We start from the raw sequence: 22099 nt of genomic DNA, 5'->3' as shown, positions 1-22099 counted from the left end.
CCCATGTATAAGACACCCCCTCTATTTTGGGGGACTCAGTTTTAAGAAAATGAGGGGAGATGGCCCAAAGTTGTTGAGCTTCTCCCCCCACGCAGCTGCAGGCAGGAAACATGCCCTAGACGGTTTCCCGCTCGCGGCAGCATCGGGGGAAGTTGCGCTCCCATCAACTTGCTGGCTGGCAGGCATGCCCCATGCCACTATCCGTGTATTGGACAACCCCAGTTTTTTGACATGATTTTTTTGTCAAAAAACATCATCTAATACACGGGAAAATATGGTATTTCTCTCCATAGGAGACTGAACTTTTGAGTTTTGTTTGGAGATCAAAAAAAAACATTTCCTAGTGTCCTTCACAGGTTGCTGAAGGCTAAAAAGAAGCGCACTAAATGTGGTTTGCACCTCCCCACACAAAAAGAGCCCTCGAGATTTCATAGAATCATAAAATTGGAAGGGACCCACAAGGGTAATCTAGTCAAAATGCCTGCAATGCAGGGATCTCATCTAAAGCATCCATGACAGTTGACCATCCAGCCTCTGCTTAAAACCTTCAAGCAAGGAAAGTCCACAACCTCCTGAGGGAAAACATTCCACTGTCGAACAGCTCTTACTATCAGAAAGTTCTTCCTTTTCATTTTCCATTTTGACAAAGTAATAACAATAAATAAAAAAGAATAAAATGTGTACCCCACTCCCGAAACCGTTCCCTTGTAACCAACTAACCTCCCAAAATTTCAACACCTCTTTGAAAGTGCTTTAAAGGTATCCTAGGTGTGCAGAATTTGAGGCTTTCTTCTTATTTCTTTGAGATTCCAACGCGGAGACCAGGAGCTATCAGACTAATGATCTTATTTCCCATAGCCTAAAGCCATGTGCTTTGAAAGGTGGATTCTCAACAACTGCACACAAGAAGCTCCTCGACGGCTAGAGGTTGCCCGGAGAGGAAATTATCATAAAGACGTGTACCAGCCTGGCAAGCCCCTGCCTTCGCTCATTGCTGTCGTATAAGTGCCAGTCCATATAACATTTACTATGTTCCATCTTTCTTCTGTGGACAGCCCTGCTGACAGACTTCCTGCTTGGCCAGAATCCCTGTGAAAATGGTTTCTGTCACCAGCCTATCGGAGACCTGCTTGTGGGTCGCGGTGACAGCCTAACAGCTTCATCCACGTGCGGACTGTTTGAGCCTCAAAAATACTGCATTATCGGCTACCTGGAGGTGAGTTTATTTTATATATCGCTCCAACGTTTAAATGGGAAATAGCCCTAGAGCAGGCTTCCTCAAACTTGGCCCTCCAGAGACTACAATTCCCATCATCCCTGACCACTGGTCCTAGCTAGGGATCATGGGAGTTGTAGGCCAAAAACATCTGGAGGGCCGAGTTTGAGGAAGTCTGCCCTAGAGAGTCTGTGACATCCAGCCAGAGTCCTCTTCCATTACGCCTTCTTTAAACCGGCTTTCTAAGAGCATGTGGGGAGCTTCTTGAGTTTGATTGGGAAAATGCTCACTGCTTCTGCAACCTGCCTGACAACCTGTCTTGTCTTGTCCAGTTTGTTTCGATGCTTTGTTGAAATCCCTGTTTATTTTTGCATTATTCAGAAGTACGCAGCGTTGCGACCAAAAACTGCTGAAGCGGTTTGGAATACTTGCAGAGTTTTCTTCGAAGTGAAATGCTTCATCTACAGCACTGAACTTACATATGCATTAGAGCTTCTGGATCAGGGGTGTTCGAAATTTAGAATTTCTGCTAGATTAAAACCCTGTATTGATTTTTTCCCCTTCAGCGTGGTTAAAAGAGCAAAAGAAAACAAACCATTTGCAGGGGGACTTGCGAGCTCATGAATCAATGCTACCTGGTAAACTTTCATAGAATCATAGAATCATAGAATCATAGAGTTGGAAGAGACCACAAGGGCCATCGAGTCCAACCCCCTGCCAAGCAGGAAACACCATCAGAGCACTCCTGACATATGGTTGTCAAGCCTCTGCTTAAAGACCTCCAAAGAAGGAGACTCCACCACACTCCTTGGCAGCAAATTCCACTGTCGAACAGCTCTTACTGTCAGGAAGTTCTTCCTAATGTTTAGGTGGAATCTTCTTTCTTGTAGTTTGGATCCATTGCTCCGTGTCCGCTTCTCTGGAGCAGCAGAAAACAACCTTTCTCCCTCCTCTATGTGACATCCTTTTATATATTTGAACATGGCTATCATATCACCCCTTAACCTCCTCTTCTCCAGCTAACCTTAACCTCCTCTTCTTTGCTAAGCAGGCATGCAGATGCTTGTCACATTACCTTTTGCTTGGAAAGCAGGTAGCACCAGGTAATACCTGTCTATGCACACCTGCAGGCTGAGGGACTCCCCCTTTTGCAAATGCTCATTCGGTGTCTCAGTCCTATAAATAGGACTGAAAAGCGAATGGTCCTAAAAATGCAAGAGGCAGTTGCAATACGTCTCATGCCCGGGTTGTGCCTACAGTACTCGTGGCTGTGTGCTAATGTTTGTTTTCAACGCACTGAGTTTTATGTCCACACAGAACACAACAGCCCATGGGAACATATGCTGTGCACGCATAACCTAAAATAACCTGAAAAAGGAGGCGGGGAAGGGGGGGAACCACTAGTTCTTTGAAGTGTAATTCCGCCCCCCCCCTTAAAGAGCAAACCTACTAATGATCAATTCATTGGACGACTGTCAGTATATTTGCTGTCAGAAAATTCGATGTCTCAAGTGTGCCCAATTTAATTGATGGGCGGTAGGCTTAGAACAGAGGAAACATTGTAGTATTTCATACTAGTATATCATTAACATACAGAATTTACTACTGCAATATGTGGAGATGGCCAATAGCTTACACAGCTTTTAAAAAGGGCTAGATAAATTCGTTGCAGGGAAGACTTTCAGTGACTGTTAGCCATGGACCTTTTCTGATCGGAGCTGGAGTCTAGCAATAGCCAATAGTTCCCCATCCCTGGTTTAGACTGAAGAACCGAAACTAAAAGGGAGTGACTTCCCCAACCTTGGTTGAAGCTAAGGCTGAATTTAAATTAATGCACCTGAGGCCTGAACAAGGGTGACCACAGAGTTAGCCAAACTGACAGATATAATAAGACAAAAACCAAAAAGTGTAGTGAAAAAGGAATGGGAGTGCCTAAACGAATACCTTAAAAGACAAGGTTCGAGGACAGAAATCTGGCTGAGTCTGGAATAACCTTGTGAAGTGAGAGGATAAGAAAGAGGGATATATATTTAGATGCTAGGATCGAGATGATAAGGAAAACAGGAAGATACAATGAGAGGTAAAGGAGGTGCTGTGGGATTGGTGGAAGTCAACGTTTGTTTTCCTTTTTAGTGTTTATACTATTAATTTGTAATATTTGGATTTGTTTTTCATATGTTTGTTTTTGTGTATTGTTATTTTTCATTTTTTGTTTTCTGTTGTGTGGAAAATGCTAATAAAATTTACTTTAAAAAAAAAACAGAATAAGAGTGACCAGTTGCAAAAGACGGCAGGATTTCTGCACCTTTAATATCTGTGCTGAAGCAGGAATTTAAAAAGGTGTGGGATGCTCGCCTCTTTTGTATTTAGCCAGCCTAGGCCTGACACACACAAACAAACTGTTTAATGCTTTGATTATATGCAAACCTTGAAATATATTCACTGGGCTCTGAAGCTCCATACAGCAGGGGTAGGGCAATTTGGCACCCGCCAGGTGTTTTGGACTACAATTCCCATCAGCCCCAGTTAGCATGGCCAGCAGCCAGAATGATGGGGATTGTAGTCCATGGCATCTGGAGAGCACCATGTTGGCTTCCCCTGCCATAAAGGCTCCACGGACCACGCAGGATCCTATATAGTCTTTTCCCTTTAATGCCAGATAATTTTCAGCGTAATCATGAAAACCACTAAATCAGAACCATACTCGTAAATACGTTATTGGTGCTTGCATGATTAAAACAATTATCTAGAAGGCATTTTGACAATCAAAGCCTAAACTTGTTAAAGAGGCTTTCCTCTCATTCATCCTTGAATAATCCATACATTTAAATTTTGCTGCATCGCATTAATCATCCTTGAATGCTTTTAATTTGTCATAAAGGAATTTCTTCCCTAAACTCTGCCTGACTTCAAGGCAAGTGGCTTCCTACGCGGTCCGACACTCAATCATTTGTCACCACTTTAAACTTTTAACTCTTTCCAAAAAAAGAGAGAGAGAGAAAAAGTTGAGATAAGAATAGTTGATCTTATGACATACCCTTAATTCTCCTGTTTAGGAGCACTGAAGGGTTGTTCTTTTTTAATCATCCTCAGCTACAATACAGTGGTACCTCGTGTTACATACGCTTCAGGTTACATGTGCTTCAGGTTACAGACTCCGCTAACGCAAAAATAGTACCTCGGGTTAAGAACTTTGCTTCAGGATGAGAACAGAAATCGCACGGCGGCAGCAGCAGGAGGCCCCATTAGCTAAAGTGGTGCTTCAGGTTAAGAATGGTTTCAGGTTAAGAACGGACCTCCGGAACGAATTAAGTACTTAACCTGAGGTACCACTGTATAGGCATCTCCCCTGCCCCTTATAACAAGTTGTAATCAGGGCTCAGGGACTCAGGTGGCGCTGTGGGTTAAACCACAGAGCCTAGGACTTGCTGATCAGAAGGTCGGCGGTTCGAATCCCCGCGACGGGGTGAGCTCCCATTGCTCGGTCCCAGCTCCTGCCAACCTAGCAGTTCGAAAGCATGTCAAAGTGCAAGTAGATAAATAGGTACCGCTCCGGCGGGAAGGTAAACGGCGTTTCTGTGCGCTGCTCTGGTTCACCAGAAGCGGCTTAGTCATGCTGGCCACATGACCCGGAAGCTGTACTCTGGCTCCCTCCGCCAATAAAGCAAGATGAGCGCCACAACCCCAGAGTCGGTCACGACTGGACCTAATGGTCAGGGGTCCCTTTACCTTTTAATCAGGGCTCAGACTTCCTGTCTGAGGTCAAGTATAACTGAGGCTGTTGCTGTTTGCAGCCTGATCTGATGCATGCTTATTCAGAAATATTAAGCCCTATTGGTTTCAGTGGTGTACACGCTTAAGTAAGTGTGCATAGGACTGTAGCTTTCAGCTTATTCAGTACTAAGCCCCACTGCATACAATGGAACTTTCCCTATGAACTCCAAGCAACAAATTTCAGTATTTCCTACACTGTTTGGCAGCAGATAAATATCCCCGGCTCAGCTTCTTCCCTCTGTGCAGGCACCAGTGCACAGAAATCAATACTGGAGAAAGGAGAATTAGTGAACAAGGAGCGGTCTAATCTCTTATCTGGGCTTCAGTGCCATCTTCTCTCACTGATTTATCCCTTTCATTTTTCTAGAAGGCAGATTAGCCCCATCCAACCCAAACACTTAAAGCAACCTCTTGCCTCTGTTTGCAATCTAGGAAGCCCATCATGTATGGTCCATCTCCCCATTCCTTCCTTCATTTCTCCAAGGATCTCCAATGCTCAGAGCTAACGTAGATGCTTCCCAGTTCTCGGAATAGCATCTCAACAATGGCAGTACAGTGGTACCTCGGGTTACAGACGCTTCAGGTTACAGACTCCGCTAACCCAGAAATAGTACCTCGGGTTAAGAACTTTGCTTCAGGATGAGAACAGAAATCGTGCTCCGGCGGCGCAGCAGCAGCAGGAGGCCCCATTAGCTAAAGTGGTGCTTCAGGTTAAGAACAGTTTTAGGTTAAGAATGGACCTCCGGAACGAATTAAGTGCTTAACCCGAGGTACCACTGTAGTTGGTGTTGCTTGCTGTCTAATCCTGTACTGCTGCTTCAGTTGTCCACCGGGCACGAGTTACTGGTAGCCATAATAACCATTCATCTTGCCCACCATTCTTTTTCTAGGATGAGCAAAAATGTTTCACCTGTGATTCCAGATACCCGTATAATCCAGTTTTCCAGGCTGAGAGTCACTTAATTGAAAATGTTATCACAACTTTTGAGCCAGATCGAAAGAAGTGGTGGCAGTCTGAAAACGGTGAGTGGCATTTCATTCATGTTCGTTTCTTAGCCTAATTTGAATTTACTGCGACCGCCAGCCGCATTATAGAGGGGGGTTCAAAATGGAGGGGTTAATATCGTGAACGGGTCATTCAGATATTGCAAACAAGTAACTGGAAACGGGTTTTTTAAAAACATCTCCCCCGCCCCCCATGGAAAGGGTAAATCTTGATTAAAGCTGAAGGGAGACTCCCATGTTTATGCTCAAAATGAGTGAATATTAAAAAGAAACCTTGCATACGTGAGCATAAACTCACCATAAACACCTGGCTGGAAACAGCCAGAGGTCATTTCCAGATGACTTGTTTATGGAGCATTCATCCTGATTTGTTTGCACAAAGTTTTACAAGGAGGTTATTCTACATCAGCTGTTTATTGAGCATTTATTCTGAACTTTACCTCAGGATGAGAAGAGAAATTGCACGGCGGAGGCGGCAGCAGGAGGCCCCATTAGCTAAAGTGGTACCTCAGGTTAAGAATGGTTTCAGGTTAAGAACGGACCTCTGGAACGAATTAAGTTCGTAACCAGAGATACCACTGTACAACGTCAGGCTCCCCCATCATCTTCATAAGCTGGTGCCTCTGCTGGGTTACAACAGTGGAGAGTTATTTTGCCCTCACTTCCTGCTCCTGAGCTTCCCATGTGCATCTGGTTGGTCGTGTGAAAAACAAGATTGTGGACCAAGGTAGGCTTTTGGTCTGATCCAGCCGTGTTCCACCTAATGTTCTTTCGTACAGTTTGCCATATCGTACACTCATCAGATAAAATAGATAATTCGTACTACTTAACACTTTTTTCATTCCATTTCAGGTGTTGACCATGTCAGCATCAGGCTGGATTTAGAAAATCTGTTTCAGTTCAGCCACCTTATCCTGACTTTCAAGGTACCCTGCACATAACTACATAACCATGTAATATTTAAATTGATTTATAGACTAGTGACTTTCATTAAACCATGTAAACTCCTTTGGAAAATCAAGCTGTCTGAACTGTTGACTAGGAAATGTGTCCAAATAGCTTCACAGATGTGCAATGTATGTTGTTGTTTAATGTGCTATCTGTGTGTTGTGGCTAAAGTAAAAAAAAAAAAGGTAAAGGACCCCCGACAATTAAGTCGAGTCGCAAACAACTCTGGGGTTGCGGCGCTCATCTCGCTTTACTGGCCAAGGGAACCGACATTTGTCCGCAGACAGTTTTTCCAGGTCATGTGGACTAAGCCGCTTCTGGCGAAACCAAAGCAACGCATGGAAACACCGTTTACCTTCCCGCCGGAGCAGTACCTATTTATCTACTTGCACTTTGACGTGCTTTCGAACTGCTAGGTTGGCAGGAGCAGGGACCGAGCAACGGGAGCTCACTCCGTTGCGGGGATTCGAACCGCCGACCTTCTGATCGGCAAGTCCTAGGCTCTGTGGTTTAACCCACTGCACCACCCGCGTCCTGTGGCTAAAGTACTTGTGTTTAAATCCTCACCTGCCCATGAAGCTCCCAGGGTGTTTTTTGGACAATCGCTATTTCTGAGCTTAGACTACCTCAGAATTTTGTTTTAGGATAAGTATAACCCTTGCATACGCTGTCCTTTAGAGTTTAAGTAACAGTCAGATGGAAGCATTGGCTATTACATAAAGGATTGGCTATTATGTGATAGGTATTGGACTTCAAATCTTCGTACTTTGTTAATCTTAATGAGGAAGTCATCTGGCGGTTTGGGTTGAAATGTCATCAGTATGCAGATGACACTCAACTTTGCATCTGTTTTCCATCTCCTCGTCCTAAAGAGGCGGTTGAACTTCTGGATTGGGGCCTTGAGGCAAGTTTGGGTTGGAAACTGAGATTAATCCAGATAAAATAGAAGTGCTGTGGGTGGGGAAAACCCAGATGAAGGATTGCTATGAGTACATTCCCCCCCAAGGATCAAATTTGCATTTTAGCAGTGCTGTTGAGGCTAAGAGGCAACAGCAGTAGCTGGGTTGGTTTTGATCGGCTTCAGCTGCTTTGCCTTCTCGAGAGAAAATGGACAGTGTCTCAGTTATCCACACACTAGTGATAGCCAGGCCTGACTACTACAATGTGCTCTGCGTGGGGCAGTGTTAGAAACTGAGACATGAAAGCTAGGAACTAAACAGCACCTTAAACCGAGGTTGTGGGTGCAACAACGAAATGTCTAGGTGCGCTTTTTTATAACAAGAATACCGTGCTGAAAATGAATGCAGCTAAAATTTTGTTCATTTTTCACACAGTCTAGTCGTTCCCCTGCCCACCCCACTAATATTCTTAAGAGGGTCTCTTTTCCAGTCTTCAGACAGGAGCTGGAAGTGGAGAGGCAGAAAAAGGTCCTTTTCCCTTTTCACTCTGCAGTTTTAATTGGAAATCTTAGGTGCCTTATGGAACATATTATATCTATATTGGACCAATCCCACTGGTTACAATGGCACTTCCAGACCTAATTTAAAGTGCCGGTGATGAACTTCAAAGCCCTGAAGAGGTTGGGACACAGTTATTTCTTTTTAGTCATTTCAGTGGCTTTTCATCATAGCAGCAATAAATAGGAATTTTATATCTTTTATAAAACACATTATTTAAGGGAGTCACTTTCACTAACATGAAACCATTGTTAACACAACTGGGAATTTAAAATTAACATAACGCTTAGATAATTTGAGTCTGGACATGGAGCTGAGGAACGAAAATCTATCGCTGGGTAGCTTCGCTATCATTTAGCGAATGCTCGAGAAACATTTGTAGTGGCATGTCAGAATCTGAATCCTGCCCAAGATAAGCTCACTATAAATGAGGACACATCTGGGAGTCCACAGATGCAGGTTTTCCCCTGGTGCCACTGAGGACTGAAGTGGTCATTATGGTGGAAGTGATCTGAATGAAGTTCTCTCTCTTCACAGACATTTCGGCCTGCGGCAATGTTGGTGGAGCGCTCCACAGATTATGGTCAAACCTGGAAAGTGTTTAGATATTTTGCGCAAGACTGTGCTACTTCTTTCCCTGATATTCCTTCGAGGCCAGCCACCACTGTTGGAGATGTTGTTTGTGACTCAAGATATTCGGATATCGAGCCCTCCACTGAAGGGGAGGTATGCCTGTTCTTTGAGTTCATTTCATCGTAAGGATTAGTCTTAATGTTTATTTCGGCTTCAGTGGTGTAGTCCTTAGCTATGTATTTCTTGTGTAAGAACATATTCCAGTTACCGTATTTTTCTGTGTATAAGACGACATTTTTTCCTTAAAACAAAACAAAAAAAATTCCTTCCAGTAGCACCTTAAAGACCAACTAAGTTAGTTCTTGGTATGAGCTTTCGTGTGCATGCACACTTCTTCAGATATTATTTCCTTAGAAATAATAGGCAAAAATTACGGGTTGTATTATACACGCATAGCAGAGGGGGGACAGGCGATTGGTGGCAGCAGCCAGTAGGAGATTGGGAGCAGCAATTGGACATGTGATTGGTTGCTGCAGCAAGGCCTGCTGGCGATTTGCTGTGGCTGTGGCAATTGGGCACTGATTTTTGGTGGCTAGTGTACAGACGATTGGTGGCCACGGCGATGTGTGTGATTTTCACTGACGGGCATGCTGTAGAGTGATTGGCGGCTCAATAACTCTGGGCAGTCTCCCCACCCCCACCCCAAAAAACTGAACAACTCTCCCAAATTTTTTTTGTTGCGGTCCCAAAAAATAGGGGTCATCTTATACATGGGGGCATGTTATACACGGAAAAATACGGTAAGTCATTTACTTTTACAACGACAGCATAAATCTTCATTGCATTTCTACAGGTTGTTTTTAAAGCTCTGGATCCCAGCTTTGAAATAGAAGATCCCTACGCCCCATACATCCAAGGTAGTTTGGAGTTTCACAATGCCTAAAATTTTTTTTTGCTTTCATGCGAAATACTAATGCAGAAATAGCCAAGATCCAGATATTGATGGTCTCGAACTCTGATCTCCCCTGACCGCTTGCTAGGCTGCCTGGGGCTGATAGGAGTTGAAGTCCAACAACATCTGGCTACCCCTAAATGTATACTGTCATGGCAGTCTGCTGCCTTCAGCGAAGATTGACATGTTTACATCTATGGTAGAGCTACTATACTTGGGTATTTTAAATGGAAAGGGCCAAAGCTCAGTAGCAATGGATGCTTTACACTGGGTGTGATGAACCTTTAACCTTCCAGATGTTGCTAAACTACAACTCCCATCATCCCTGGCCATTGGTCATGCTTGCTGTGGCTGATGGGAGTTGTAGTTCAGCAACAAGAGGGCCAAATTTTCACTACACCTGCTTTACACATAGAAAGTACCAAGTTGAATTTTGTGATGGAGCAAGGTGGAAAGGATGGAGAAGACTCTGGAGGGCCATGGTCATCTGAAGTATTCAGTCTTCGACATGGTGGGGACAAATGTCTGACTTGGTATATAAGGCAGCATTGTATGTTCACATTGTTAGCAAATCACATAAATAAAAAACACGGTTCAGAGAGAAAAGGGGGGGAACCACTTTACTGCTCAAAACTGAACAAAAATGGTGTGGAACTTGAGGAGAAAGAAGCAGAGAGGTTTTGCCTTTCTCAGTTCAGACCTTGTACATAGCAGGGAGACATCCAATCAGAAGATGTGCTAGCTCAGCAAAGACCATGCCACTCTGCCTGATTGCTAAGCAACACCCCCCGCCTCCACCCTCTAATAACAGAATTCTGTTATTCTGTTTAATAACAGAATTAACCCTGAATGATCTCTGCTGTTGTGCTTGAATTGCATCAACTCAATGTTGAGGTCAATTAACCGGTTATTTCTTGTCCTTGCTCACAGAGCTCATTACCTTAACAAACCTGAGAATAAACTTTACTAAGCTTCACACGCTTGGCGATACTTTACTCGGACAAAAGCGTCGTGATCCTCTGGAAAAATACTACTATGCGCTTTACGAGATGATAGTTCGCGGAAGCTGTTTTTGCAATGGTCACGCCAGCTACTGTGGCCCAGTGCAAAATCTGAGGGGTGATGTTTTCCATGAGCCTGGAATGGTACGTCACAAATTTTCTCATTCTTGACACTTTATTAGAGGCAAAAAGAATCCAGCTTCTGTAAGGTACTGCAGAGATATTCCTAAGAGTAATTAGATCATATTTGGCTAATAGCAGGAAAATGCCACAGCTGTAATTATGCGGATATAATTCAGTTAATAGCCAGTGCTATGTGTAGACTTGAATTGTTTCTCTATAGATAAATGCAAAAATTCTAAACTTGCCTAGAATAGCTTGTATAAGAAAGAAAGAGCGAGGGAAGTGACCAGTGATTTAAAAATGTAAAAATTATTTCTCTACAAATGCAACCTGCAGCAAAATGTTCCTGCGTGAAGTGCTTCTGTTCATGGTGCCAGCCAGCCAGTCACTAATGCCCTCTCCCAACATATTCCATTCCATTAATTATGTTTTTCTGTTCCCTTCTCTAACACTACCACTAAAAGTAAGATTGTGTCTGCACTATTCCTTTGAAGCCCATTGAAAGCCTATTTCTCTACTCCCCCACCCCCTGCCAAATTCTGAATACTATAATTTTACCCCTCACAGAGTTACAATTCCAGCAACCCATAAAAAACTACAGTGCCCAGAATCCTTTGAGGGAGAAAATGTGCTTTGAATATGGTTTAAAAGCATAGCATGTATGAAGCATAAATCAGCATTCTGTGGGCCCTAATCATGCTTGGTTTTCATTGAACTGCTTTGGGGTCATCCCCCAACACCACCATTTTGTACTTCTACAAACCTTGGGGGGGGGGGTCTCCAACCTTGCTGATAATGAGCCTTTTTTGTATGTGTTGATGGTCAGATCAGAGAATCTTTATTTGCAGTAGCTGCTAGCCATCGCAATAATTTTTTTTTTTTAATGTACTGAAGATAGAGGTAGAAACTTAACTATACAAAATACATTTTGGAGGTTTACATCACTAAGGTGAGAAGTTCCCCTTTTAGCTGCCAGAACTGAGAGCTGACTGTGATCCAGCAGAGATCTTGGAATTCCCCAGTTATGATGCTGCCTATGTGAGTGTAGATTGGGCTGATTACCTTAGGAAGAAGTCGCTTTTATAAAAAAAGACGATAAAGATTTGGATAAGAAGCATTTGCGTGTAAGCAGTGAAGAGTATGCGACAAACGTAATCCACGAAGTTCCTCACCCTGGCAGTTTATTTCCTGGGGTAAAATCCTAAAAAAACCCCAACTTCAACAACTTTGGGGTAAAATCATAAAAAAGCTCAACAACCTCAATCCTTAAAAAAGGTCAACAACTTTGGTTTGGCGGCCCTCACGGCCCTTCACTTCATCAAATCTGGCCCTCTTTTAAAAATGTTTGGACACCACTGATCTAGTCCAGCCCCCTCAATGTAGGCACATGCAGCTGTCCCATTCGGAGATCAAACCTGCAACCTTGGTGTTCTCAGCACCACTCTCTAACCAACTGAGCTATGCACACCCAGTTAATTTCTGCAGGACATGGACAAGAGACATTTCTGTTGAATCACATCCCAGGAAAGAAAAGCACGGATGATAACTGTGTGTTTTAAATTTGTTGTTGACATGCTGCAGGTCCATGGGAGCTGCCTCTGCGAGCACAACACAGACGGCTTGTCCTGTGAGAGGTGCAAAGATTTCTACAATGATGCTCCCTGGAGGCCAGCAGAAGGATCGCAGGACAATGCTTGCCAAAGTACCTCAAAGTGATTTACTTCGTTGTTAACAGTCTTGCGAATAGCAATTGGCCATCGCCATGCGGTGCTTGGAAGTGCTGTGCATTGATAGGCTGAACTCTCTGTTGAAAGTGCCTTTTGAAAGAGCTATCCACGGTTCCTCATGCAAAGTTATTGAAGCTACAGTAGAATTCAGAGTCTGTTTTTAGCATACTTGGATGAACATACCGTTAAGGGATTGGGTTCGCGCTGTCCCTGTCCCTGTCTACATCATACGTATGCCTCTGTTTTTGTCTTCTGTTTCAGAGTGCAAGTGCAATGGTCATTCTGAAAGCTGCCACTTTGATATGGCCGTGTACCTTTCTAATAACCGCATCAGTGGTGGGGTATGCGATGATTGTCAACATAATACCATGGGGCAGCACTGTGATCGCTGCAAGCTTTTCTTTTATCAAGACCCAGAGAGGACAATTTCGGACCCTCGTGCATGTATCCGTAAGTGTGTGACCTTTTCTAGATGATGACCCATAGAGCTGGACCCAGGCCTCAGTTAGTCGAATGCCATTCCTTCTGAAAGCAATGATTTACTCGTCCCATTGATCTCAATGGGATCTAAATTCAGTTTGCACAGTCTGGATCCAACTCGTGGCATTTGCTTAGGTAAAGGGACCCCTGACCATTAGGTCCAGTTCTGGCCGACTCTGGGGTTGCGGCGCTCATCTCGCTTTATTGGCCGAGGGAGCCGGTGTACAGCTTCCGGGTCATGTGGCCAGCATAACTAAGCTGCTTCTGGCGAACCAGAGCAGCGCACGGAAATGCCATTTACCTTCCCGCCGGAGCGGTACCTATTTATCTACTTGCACTTTGACGTGCTTTCGAACTGCTAGGTTGGCAGGAGCAGGGACCAAGCAATGGGAGCTCACCCCATCACAGGGATTCAAACTGCCAACCTTCTGATCAGCAAGTCCTAGGCTCTGTGGTTTAACCCACAGCGCCACCTGCGTCCCAAATCAAGTATTTCGTATCGGTGATCCAAGATGCTAAACAACAGGGGCCCAGACCAGCAAGTTGTACACGAGCTGATTTAGAAAATGTGGGAAATCTGAACTAGATTAGGAATGATCAGGCACATATGCAATGGGAAACACCTCTGTTCTTAAAGACCTTTTAAGATGCAGAGTACCAAGAAATGAATTCTGGGAGAAAGACATAGGACAACATCCCCTTTAGCCATGAGTGGCCAACGCAAGTGGAAAAATTCTAGAGTGGGGCATGGCTCCATCATAACACAGCTTCTTCTAGTTGCCCCATATTCTAGTGCCACTTCTGCAGTGGAGAGCCTTTTCTGCCATTTGTGTTACGAAGAGCTGCGATCTTCCAGGGTTCTTCGTTGCACATGGATCCTTCATAAATAGAAAAGGCTCCCCGCTACAGAACACAGCTAAACTGGAAAGAGCTGTGTGATGGAAGAAGCTAAATATGCATTCTCATCCCATCTCTGTACTTATATTGCTCCTTTGTGGCTGTATTGCCTGAATAGGGCTCCTCTTTCCTTAAGACAACAAGGTAGGCCCTAAACATGGACCATATATTTCATTCCACACTCAAATCTCTTTTTCTGGCAAATTATCCCTGTTTCATCATATTCATCCTGTTTGGATTTGGAGGTCTGACTCCACAAGAGTATAAAAATGTGTACAATTTGCACTCCTCGCAATTGTGCTGTTTCATATTCTGTTACAGTCAAGGAGTTGACTGCTCTGTGATATTAGTTTCAGACCCTTTCCCTTGTTGTTTAGTCGTTTAGTCGTGTCTGACTCTTCGTGACCCCATTGACCAGAGCACGCCAGGCACTCCTGTCTTCCACTGTCTCCTGCAGTTTGGTCAAACTCATGCTGGTAGCTTCCAGAACACTGTCCAACCATCTCGTCCTCTGTCGTCCCCTTCTCCTTGTGCCCTCAATCTTCCCAACATCAGGGTCTTTTCCAGGGAGTCTTCTCTTCTCATGAGGTGGCCAAAGTATTGGAGCCTCAGCTTCAGGATCTGTCCTTCCAGTGAGCACTCAGGGCTGATTTCCTTAAGGATTGATAGGTTTGATCTTCTTGCAGCACCATAATTCAAATAATTCATAATTCAACCCTTTCCCTAGGCAAACGTATATTAAATTTGAGCTTTTCACTAAAAGGGTATAGGGGTGAGTTTAGCCATAACAAGGCTGACTATTGCAATGACTCGCGAACATTTCCGGCCTGTGAATGCTTCCATTTAACTGCTTTCCACTAACATCTGTGACTGCCTATCTGTCCATAGCTTGTGAATGTGACCCTGAAGGTACATTGTACAATGGGCTGTGTGAGGATCGTACAGACGCATTTCTTGGAACCATTGCTGGCCAATGCCACTGCAAGGAAAATGTCGAAGGAGTTCATTGTGACAAGTGCAAGCCAAACTACTATGGGCTGAGTGGAAGTGATCCTCTGGGCTGTCAGCGTACGTTTTTCTTTCTTTCTTTCTCCTCCTCCTCCCCATTAAAGGCTTTGAGTATCAGAACACACCTGCCTTAAAACTGTGGCTCAATCTATATGTCACATTAAGCCGTAGTTTGAAACAAACCTTGGTTCAAGGTGTTGGCAAATGCAAGCATGCTGGTGAACACTGCTCTAAAGTTTGTGTGGTACTCCTCCCCTGCTCCTGCAGGAGAAACGCAAACTGCAAGCCCAGGTCAAGGCAATGTGAGAAGCCAGACTCTTGCTTGTTTCATTGTGGTGTAGCAGGAGCACCACATGAACACACTAGTATGCAGCTCGTTCGCATCGAACTATGGCTTGCTGCAAACTATGGTTTAACCAGGCCACAATCACTTCATTGATTCAGTACTGCAACCAAGGGATTGTAGAACTTTTTTCCCCCTTACAAAAGCTGTATTATAAAACTCAGAGGACATGAAGGTGGGAAAGGATCTTTTACATCCCCTAGATGTGCATTTTACCCTAGCTGCCAATTGCAAAAGTATCATGAATAGCCACAGGAAATACCGTATTTTTCGCCCTATAGGGCGCACCGGCCCATAGGGCGCACTTATTTTTTTTGGGGGGGGGGGGGAATAAAGTAAAAAAAAATTATTCCCCCCCCCCCGAGCCCCAAAGAGCAAAGAAGGTGTGACAGCGAGCAGGATGGATCCCGCTCGCTGTCCTGGCTTCGTTTTTAGCCTCGGGGCTGGGGGTCCGGGAGCGAAGGCGAGGTTGCGCAACCTCGCCATTGCTCCCGGAGCTTGCTGGGCTGGGGCGGGGGAAGCCCAAGCTTCCCCCGCCCCAGCCCCCAGAAGCTATCAGGAAACTATTCGCAAGCCTTGGGAAGCTACCCCCTCAGGAAGCTATCCGCAAGCCTTGGGAGCCCGGCGGGAGTTCCTGCCGGGCTCCCAAGGCTTGCGGAGAGCTGCCCGAAGCCCGGGGTGTGCCCCGCTGTGCTCCCCAGGTTTCGGGCTGCAGCCTGCTGTCCGGAAGCCTTGGGAGCCCGGCGCTAACTCCCGCCGGGCTCCCAAGGCTTGCGGATAGTTTCCTGAAGCCTGGAGAGCGAGAGGGGTTGGTGCGCACCAACCCCTCTCGCTCTCCAGGCTTCAGCGAAAGCCTGCATTTGCTCCATAGGACGCACACACATTTCCCCTTCATTTTTGGAGGGGAAAAAGTGCGTCCTATAGGGCGAAAAATACGGTACATAATAAATGGAAGCCCATTGTATTCCATGGCTTTTTCAAAACTATATATTGTTATGCACACCCATTTCTTGAGTGGTAAAAGAGATCAGGTGTTCTGCCAGCACATCCCTTGGGATTTGTGTCCTTGAAATGAAGGTGTGCTGGAGGCAGAGGGTGTTTTCCGCCTTGGAAGGTTTATTTCTACTGAGGGCTCATCCCGGCTGCATGTGAAGGGAGCCTCACGGAGATGGCGATTCTTTTGTGTCCTTTCAGCCTGCAGCTGCAACCCTTCAGGGAGCTTGTCTTTCTCTGCTTGCGACCCAGTGACTGGAGAGTGTCTGTGCCAGCGGTTTGCCACTGGGCAACATTGCGAGGAATGCCCTGTAGGTACCTGCGAGAGGTTCGGAGACATATACCGCAGTATTCTGCGTTGACAAAAGTTCCCGTGGGCTTGTCTTTTACCTTTTGAAAAATCTCTTCTGCTGTGGAAGCGATGAAGCAAAGGTCAAAGTGGCAATCCGTGGTATTTGGCTGAGAATTCTTTGTCTTTTACAAATTGCTAAGGAAACAGGGATCAGAGGTAGTGTTCTGCCATAGGGAGAACCCAAGAAACATGGCTTGCTGCTAGGTTACAGGCCCAGGAAAAGCCCATCTGGGTTTTGGGCGTGCCACTTTTGGAGAGGGTGGGAGTCCGTTCTAGGACTGAAAGCAGGGAAATTCAACCCAACACTTTACTTAGCCTGTTTCCATTTTTGAAGCAAGTGCCGCCCGCCTGCACCCCTTTCCATGTTAATCTGTTCATACGCTCAATGTTCCTTAGCAGGTGTAGGGGACCTACCATATTTTTCGCTCCATAAGACGCACCTGACTATAAGACACACCTGGTTTTTAGAGGAAAACAAGAAAAAAATTATTCTGAATGAAACAGTGGGTGCGTGATTTTTGTGGTTCATGCTGTGGCCATAGACATGTGCTCTGACGGTGAGTTTGGGGTAGCCCAATGCAAAAATCCTGAGAATCCATGTGGATCCATTTTTGTAACCACGTTTTGTAACCACGTTTTTGCGCCATTGCGGCCCCAGGCAACAGTGGGTGCATGATTCTTTTGGTGCAGGTTGTAGCCATGGACACTCGTGTAAGCGGCTCCTCTTCTCTCCTGCTTTGTCCTTTAAAGCAAGCAGGCTCTCCTTATCTCCCTCCTCCCCGGCTCAGCGAGCTGAAAAGCTTTGCTGCTATTCAGCCAGCTGAGCGGGGAGCGAAGGAGGGAAAGAGAGCACGCTCACTTTAAAGCAGCCAACCGGACAGGAGCTGCTTACACTCGTGTAAGTGGCTCCTCTCCCACTTGGCTGCTTCAAAGCGAGCGACGGACGAGGGAAGGAAGGGGAACCATGGATCCTCTGCTCACAACTGCAGCAGGTTCCCCCGCCATCCGTAGGCATTCGCTCCATAAGACGCACAGACATTTCCCCTTACTTTTTAGGAGAAAAAAGTGCGTCCTATGGAGCGAAAAATACAGTATGACTCTCCAGATATTGCTGGACTTCATTTTCCATTTTCAGCCCTATTGGCCATACTGGCTGGAGCTTATGGAAGTTGGAGCCCGATGGGATCTGAAGGGCCACAGGTTCTCCATCCCTGGAGAATGGAATGGAATCAAAAGCTTCAGTAAGTAAAACGGTTTTTAATGTCAAATGGGGTTAACCGGTTTCCGTTTTTATTTTACTGCAGCAAGGATACTGGGGCCTTGGGAGCAATCTACACGGATGTTCTCCCTGTGGCTGTGACATTGGCGGTGCCCACAATAACTTGTAAGTCTATGAATTCCTGTTTCAAATGCTGCATTTAACATCTAAGAAATGTTGCGCCGCAAATTCCCACTGAAAGTGGTGCAGATTTTTGCCCTTCTTTCCTTTGCCATTAGAGTCATTGGAAATGGCAAGAGTGAATTTATGGATTAGATTCAAGCATAAGTGCAAGAAGCTACTAACTGTATTGGGGAGACTGCTCTGCTAATATAGGGCAATAACACAAACATAAAGAATGTATTGTGATTTGTCCATGGTTGTGCAGTTTTTGTACTGTTTCGTCTTCCTCTCTTTTCTGCTAGGTGTGCACCTACTAATGGTCAGTGTGAGTGCCTTCCGAACATCGTGGGCCGTCAGTGTTCTGAGCCAGCCCCAGGCTACTTCTTCTTACCTTTGGACTATTATATATATGAAGCCGAAGACTCGATGCCACTCCCAGGATCCTCACCTTTGGTATTTTATCTGGCGTTACTTCCCATATTCATATTCATAGAGGATACGGGTGGTGCTGTGGTCTAAACCACTGAGCCTCTTGGGCTTGCCGATCAGAAGGTCAGCGGTTCAAACCCTTGCGACAGGGTGAGCTCCTGTTGCTCGGTCCCTGGTCCTGCCAACCTAGCAGTTCGAAAGCACACCAGTGCAAGTAGATAAATAGGTACTGCTCTGGTGGGAAGGTAAACAGCGTTTCCATGTGCCGCTCTGGTTTCGGTGTTCCGTTGCGCCAGAAGCGGCTTAGTCATGCTGGCCACATGACCCGAAAAACTGTCTGCGGACAAACGTTGGCTCCCTCGGCCTGTAAAGTGAGATGAGCGCCGCAACCCCAGAGTCGTATGTGACTGGACTTAACTGTCACGGGTCCTTTATCTTTACCTTTCCCATATTCAAAGTGCAGTTGTGGTAATATAGATCAAAACTAAGAGGGGAGTCAGAGCAAAAGCAGAAGGGAGAGGGGAAGAATGAAAGATGTTGATCGAATGGCAGTATATTTTAATTTGTTATTTACAATATTTATAGACGATGTTACTGTAAAATTCCATCCGTGTATGGGATGTAGTAAGATGTACTTTTAAGCACGGTTGTGTTTCTGTTAATTATTTAGTTAGTTAGTTAGTTAGTTAGTTAGTCTCTTTATCTTGACCAGGGCAACCCAAAGCGACTTATAACCAACCAAACAGACAGACAGAACACCTCACACAAGACACATTAAAACCAAGGGAAAGGAAATACATTAGAAACATCCTGCACGCTTCTAAATGGTCATAGGTAAAGACCTGGTTACAGAGGAGAGTTTTTGCCTGATGCCTAAATATAAATGATGTTGCTGCCATGCAAGCCTCCTTGAGGAAAGCGTTCCACAAATGGGGAGCCACTGCAGAAAAGGCCCTCTCCTCATGTTGCCACCCTCCAGACCTTTTGAGGGGGCACATGAATAAGGGCCTGAGAGGATGATCGCAGGGTCAGTTCACATGGAGAGAGGAGGTCCTTGAGGTACTGCAGTCCTGAGCCATTTAAGGCTTTATCGGTCAATACCAGCTCTCTGAATTGGGCTTAGAAACTATTTGGCAGCCAGTGCGGTTGGGCCAGGATTGGTGTTATATGCTCAAATTGTCTTGCCCTGGTGAGCAACCTGTATGCTGGAATCTGGCAGTGGACAGAAAGTAGATCTAGATCTAGTGGTAAATCTCTGGGTGACTGGCAATAAATAGTCAAGTATTATTTCTTTTCTTTTACTCCCACTTGTTTAACAATAGAAACAGCACAATTATCCCTAAATAACATTTAGGGCACCACTGCCCTAAAGTTATAAAACGTCATAGCTAATCAATAGTTGTGCCCACTTCTTATTAACTTTCTCTTTTTCTTCCCTTCCTTAATTAACATGATTACGGTTTAAAAATTAGAAGTTTGGTTTTCTTGGATTTAAATCCCCACCCCAAGTTAAGCAGAGTTCTCTTTGTAAGTTGGTTAGTAGTACAAAGTTCCTTGACATGGAGAATAATATATTGTTTAGACTATTAATTATGCAGATTCATTGCTTTCCTAGTTGTCCATTGTTTGATTGTGTTTGTGTGTCAACTAAAAAACCAAAGAAAATCGGCATTTTGACACTTCCACCACTTAAAACACCTGTTTATAAGGTTCAGCCCACAGCTTTACCATGGTGTGATGTCTATTTTCGGCAACAAGGTTATGATTTCAAAATTGAAAATGGAAAGATCGTATTGAACAGAAACAAGAAACGAGGCATAAGAAAAGCAGCCGTTGGACAGGTAACACAAATGTCCCATTAATTGGTTTGTAAGGGATTTCAAGGAAGGGAAACCCATCTCTTAAAAGTCTGGGGTAGGATCCTTGGAGAACTGTAATATATGTGCCTTATTTGAGTCACTTCACATTATCTGTAGCTTATGGCTTGTGCAAAACAATGAGTAACCTCTTAGGTTATTGGTGAGATGATTTGAGAATTTACTGACGCTTGGTTTGTATGTATAAAGTTCCGCATTCAATCCCTGGATCTCTGGTAGGAGGGCTAGGAGCCTGTAGATCTTTCACTATTGTGAGTCAAGATTGACATTTTTTGGTTAGATGGACCATTGGTCTGATTTGTGTACATAATTTTCTCATATTTTGCAGTCTTCATGAATGGGACATTCCTGTAATCCATCCCAATCCTATGCAATTATTCCCCCTCCCTACCAAGAAAGGCTTCAGAATGCTGTTAACATTTCCAAAAGACATAAGATATCTCAAAGAAATGTAATTAATCTGGTCATAATGCACTGACATGTTGGCCTGAAATACTAAGATATCAAGGGTGTAAAGTAAAATTTAAAAAAACTATTTATGTTCTGCATAATGCACACATATTCCTGATTATGTGTTAGTCTGCTGAGATATAAGGAATATTGCTGATAACCTGGATGGAGATAGTAGCCAGGTTTCTGCAACACTCAATGAGTATAGTCGTACCTTGTATCCCAAACTCCTCTGCACTTGGACATTTTGGTTCCTGAACGCCGCAAACCTGGAAGTGAGTGTTCCAGTTTGCAAACATTCTTTGGAACCCGAACGTCCAGCGGGGCTTCTGCGGCTTCCAATTGGCTGCAGGAGCTTCCTGCAGCCAATCAGAAGCTGTGCTTTGGTTTCCGAACGTTTTGGAAGTCAAACGGACTTCCGGAACAGATTCCGTTCAACTTCCAAGGTACGACTGTATTTGTGAATGCTATACAACACTAACTTAACTGTTAGATGCAGTTAGGTTTTTTTTTTAATGAGTGGTGTTTATTTGCATTGAACGCTACTGGAATCTTGTACATATGCCAATAAAGGTTTGAGAATCTGCATGGGTATACACCTGGTGTCGAAACAAACGAGGATATGGAGTCCACGTTCCTCATCCATTTAGGTTTAAGTGGAGGCAGAACCCGTGCTCATCTTTGCCACCCCTCTCATTTGTTTTGTCTACCCATACTCAGTAGTGGTTGGTGCTCACTGAGAATGGTGGAACAGAAGGCAGGGAGGCCAATAATAGCCAATGGAAGGCACAGCCCACTGACTCTGTCCCCCATCACCTTCCCTGCTGAGTGCTATAAGGGCAACATTGACCCTAAGGTGGACACTGAGAGGCTGAGCCATTCCCTGGCTGGATCTACATTGATCTTCTAGAACATTGTATTTATTTATGCTTAAAACATTTAATGCAGTTTCCCATTGGTGGTGGCTCACTGCTCTGCAACACCCTCTGGTGTCACATTTTAATAACACATTTTTAACGTTATAAGCTTAAAGTGTAGATCCACCCTGATTGTAAGAAGGCCCTAGTGGCCTAACTTCAATTATTCATACTGCTGTTGAACTTGAAGCTGGCC

At 44.7% G+C, this 22099-nt stretch overlaps 1 protein-coding gene across 5 annotated transcripts in view; it reads left to right on the top strand.

Moving 5' to 3' along the window:
* LAMB4 (laminin subunit beta 4) overlaps positions 1-22099 on the top strand; it is a 71855-nt gene that overhangs the window by 15527 nt on the left and 34229 nt on the right. For 4 of the 5 annotated variants that reach the window (XM_083574891.1, XM_083574892.1, XM_083574890.1 and 1 more), the window contains 13 exons: positions 1056-1216; positions 5881-6013; positions 6848-6921; positions 8938-9126; positions 9827-9890; positions 10856-11070; positions 12631-12751; positions 13038-13226; positions 15042-15221; positions 16699-16808; positions 18154-18233; positions 18533-18683; positions 20369-20500. In XM_083574891.1, coding sequence (XP_083431017.1) covers positions 1056-1216; positions 5881-6013; positions 6848-6921; positions 8938-9126; positions 9827-9890; positions 10856-11070; positions 12631-12751; positions 13038-13226; positions 15042-15221; positions 16699-16808; positions 18154-18233; positions 18533-18683; positions 20369-20500 — 1799 coding nt within the window. Of the gene's footprint in view, positions 1-1055; positions 1217-5880; positions 6014-6847; positions 6922-8937; positions 9127-9826; positions 9891-10855; positions 11071-12630; positions 12762-13037; positions 13227-15041; positions 15222-16698; positions 16809-18153; positions 18234-18532; positions 18684-20368; positions 20501-22099 lie in introns of those variants that run through there. The other variant, XM_083574894.1, reaches the window with a different exon arrangement.

Source organism: Podarcis filfolensis (assembly GCF_964270895.1).
Source record: "Podarcis filfolensis genome assembly, chromosome: 10".
NCBI lineage: Eukaryota > Metazoa > Chordata > Lepidosauria > Squamata > Lacertidae > Podarcis > Podarcis filfolensis.
Note: the sequence above shows the minus strand (reverse complement) of the source record. Positions and strands in the feature narration are given on the sequence as shown.